This window comes from Plasmopara halstedii (assembly GCF_900000015.1).
Source record: "Plasmopara halstedii genome assembly, contig: Scaffold_816, whole genome shotgun sequence".
Classification (NCBI taxonomy): domain Eukaryota; phylum Oomycota; class Peronosporomycetes; order Peronosporales; family Peronosporaceae; genus Plasmopara; species Plasmopara halstedii.
Window position 1 is genome coordinate 2,694 of NW_020187732.1, and position 2,767 is coordinate 5,460.

Below are 2,767 nucleotides of genomic sequence, written 5' to 3' on the forward strand. Positions count from 1 at the left end.
TGAAAGCATCTAATGTTCTATGGAGGGTTAAGAAGTCATTCCTCAATCCCGCTTTCATCAACTAGATGGCTATGAATATATCTGCCGCGGACGGATAAACGTCTCCGCTATATTCTATAAACGATATCAAACTAGTTTCTGAGTGGCGATGCATATCTGATCAGTTGGTGTTGCCTAAATCTTGGAGAGAGATGGTGAAGCCTAGAAATCCTAGCCCGGATCTGGATCATCTCAATGTTGGATGCACAACGAGACGCGTGAATAATGTGTTCGTGGCACCACAACCAAGAGAGCTAACAGGACGCAGCCACTTGAAAGGCAACCTTCGTCGGTACTGTAAGATGAGCAAAGAGTGGCCCGCGTTTTCGTGTCACCTTTGGTGGACCGTTAGGTATACTATAGTAGCTATCTATATTCAGTGATATGGAAGACATACCTTAGTGAACGAGTTTACCGATCGTTGAGATTTCATTTGTACTGGTGCTGCAGCTGCTTTAACTCCAGACCTTTAAAAATTTGCGAGGATGAGGCATTTTTACCCTTTGCAGCACTCTTTTTCCAAAGTCACCTTGTCGTGGGATCGATAGGTAATCGATACCTGTGATTGCAGTCTCATAAAGACACGAGGGGCTGTACTTTGAACGATAAGGATGTTTTGTTTCTAACCGCGATATCTACGTTGTGCTTTCTACATTGCAAAGTCAAGCATGGATCAACGCTTTAGTCAAAAGTCCGCTTCGCTGAAGCTGGATCGTCAAGCCCCGATACAGGTGAGACAAAGCGGTTTACTCAACGGCACGCTTTCCAAATATTGCACCCAAGATATACTTTCTATCACGGGCTTGCTTTTCATCAACACTGCTGCTCAATGCGCAGGCGGTACACCTGATGCAAAATTTCTTATGGGATTCGAAAGCATTGTGGAGCAACTTTTCGACATTCGGCTCTAATTTACCAGCAGTAGTTCTGCGCGCCTAGGCGTGCTGGGATTCCGCCCAAAGCGGTGAGATAACAAACGATTCAGTAATTACGACGCGATGATCTAAGCAAGAGTCGGCGAGATTCTTACGCTTGTAGTTGATCAGGCTGTGCACCATGACCGGGTTCGAATCGTTGGTGATCTGACCATTGCCGTGATTCCAGAGCAAAAAGGCTCACAATTCCCGGCCGAAGAAGGGGGCATGAACTATACAATTAATGCATGAAGAAGGCAAAGCGGGGTAAACGTCTTCTTCTCGGTAAATAGGACTTGTGTCGTCGAGTAAAGCTGGGGTGTATGGTCAGCACGTGTAAAGCAACCGAGACCGTCGGCATTGGAAAAATTTTCGGCATCCCTCGTCCAAAATTGTGCGAAAAGCATCGACCGCGGAGCCGCGCTATTTACGAAGGTTCTAAAGCATTTTGCTTGAGTCCATCAGAGAAAACACTAAGTTGTTCAGAGCAGGCTTGGCATAGTGCAAAAGAGCAAGGTAGACCCCGAGCATCGTAGTCTACATTCTAAAATTGACATATGTAGTGTGAGCCCTTCTATAGTTAGCGTCATTGTGGAAGGGAGTGTAACTTGGTTATTACTGTAATCTTGCGCACTGACATCCTACACATTTGGTTCAATTATATCAAATACAAAACTGAATAGCTCTACGTAGTTTCGTTGCACTTATGCGAAATTATTGTTATTGCTGAGCACCAGCGTATCGGCAATGGCAAAGATGTTGGTAATTCAGGGAGAGAGGCTTGTAGTATACGTGGGCTGCTAGCCGTATATCGAGCCAAAACGACAATTTTACGTTAACATATGAAAACTTATAATATTGATTTTTGTCTCGATTCAATAATTTCTGCACAAATGCTACTCTCGTAATCGCAGACCTCTGAAAGCTTGGTAACACGTACTCGCTTGGAAAACGTTTTCCAGGCGCCGTGCACAACAATCTCTTTGCCCAACAGATACAATTCTTTGAAGGCTTGTGATTAGAAAATTTAAAATTGCTTAGTCAATACCTGTTTAGATAGATCATTGGACATCCCCCTTGAACGACATTTTACGCTGATTTAACAAAGTTGGAGGCAAGACAGGAAGTCGAGGAGACAACTCGTCACCCCAGTTCCCAGCCTTGACGTTCCTACTAGTCTGCTTTAGATCTCTAAACGAGCTATCTACCAAGAGACTTTCCACCGCGAAGTCAGTCACTCTCTATTAGCGGCACAACGATAAGACGGGTGGATCTGCCATTACTCCAAGCATGCATGAGACAAAGGAAACGCCATGTCGAAAGAGTCCACGGCAACAGTGCAATCTTGAAAGCCTGAAATCTCAATTTTCGGACTGAGGGTGACGCTTTCACTCGCCAAATATTGGCTCCAGCCCGCCTCTAGCTCATATAGCGGCGCCAGCTGAATTGCTTGGGCACGTGTGCTCTCTGAAGTGTGGCGGCACGACGCGTCTGTCCAAGCGTCTCGTTGTGCATCTAACATCGAGATGATCCAGATCCGGGCTAAGAATTCTAGGCTTCACCATCACTCTCCAAGATTTAGGCAACACCAACTGATCAGATATGCATCGCCACTCAGAAACTAGTTTGATATCATTTATAGAATATAGCGGAGACGTTTATCCGTTCGCGGCAGATATATTCATAGTCATCTAGCTGATGAAAGCGGGATTGAGGAATGACTTCATAACCCTCCATAAAACATTAGATGCTTTCCCATTTACTCTTAGCAATCCTGGGTATAACAAAATTCACTTTTTACTACGACTGTGAGC

General features: G+C 44.9%; 1 protein-coding gene across 1 annotated transcript; it reads right to left on the reverse strand.

The window, feature by feature from the left end:
* Positions 1-2,014: 2,014 nt before the first annotated feature.
* On the reverse strand, positions 2,015-2,475 carry PHALS_13947 (uncharacterized protein; the record flags this gene model as incomplete). The annotated part of the gene is made up of 2 exons (XM_024729663.1): positions 2,015-2,194; positions 2,284-2,475. 2 exons carry the CDS (start codon positions 2,473-2,475, stop codon positions 2,015-2,017), a joined length of 372 nt encoding a protein of 123 aa, XP_024580018.1.
* Between the last annotated feature and the right edge of the window lie 292 nt (positions 2,476-2,767).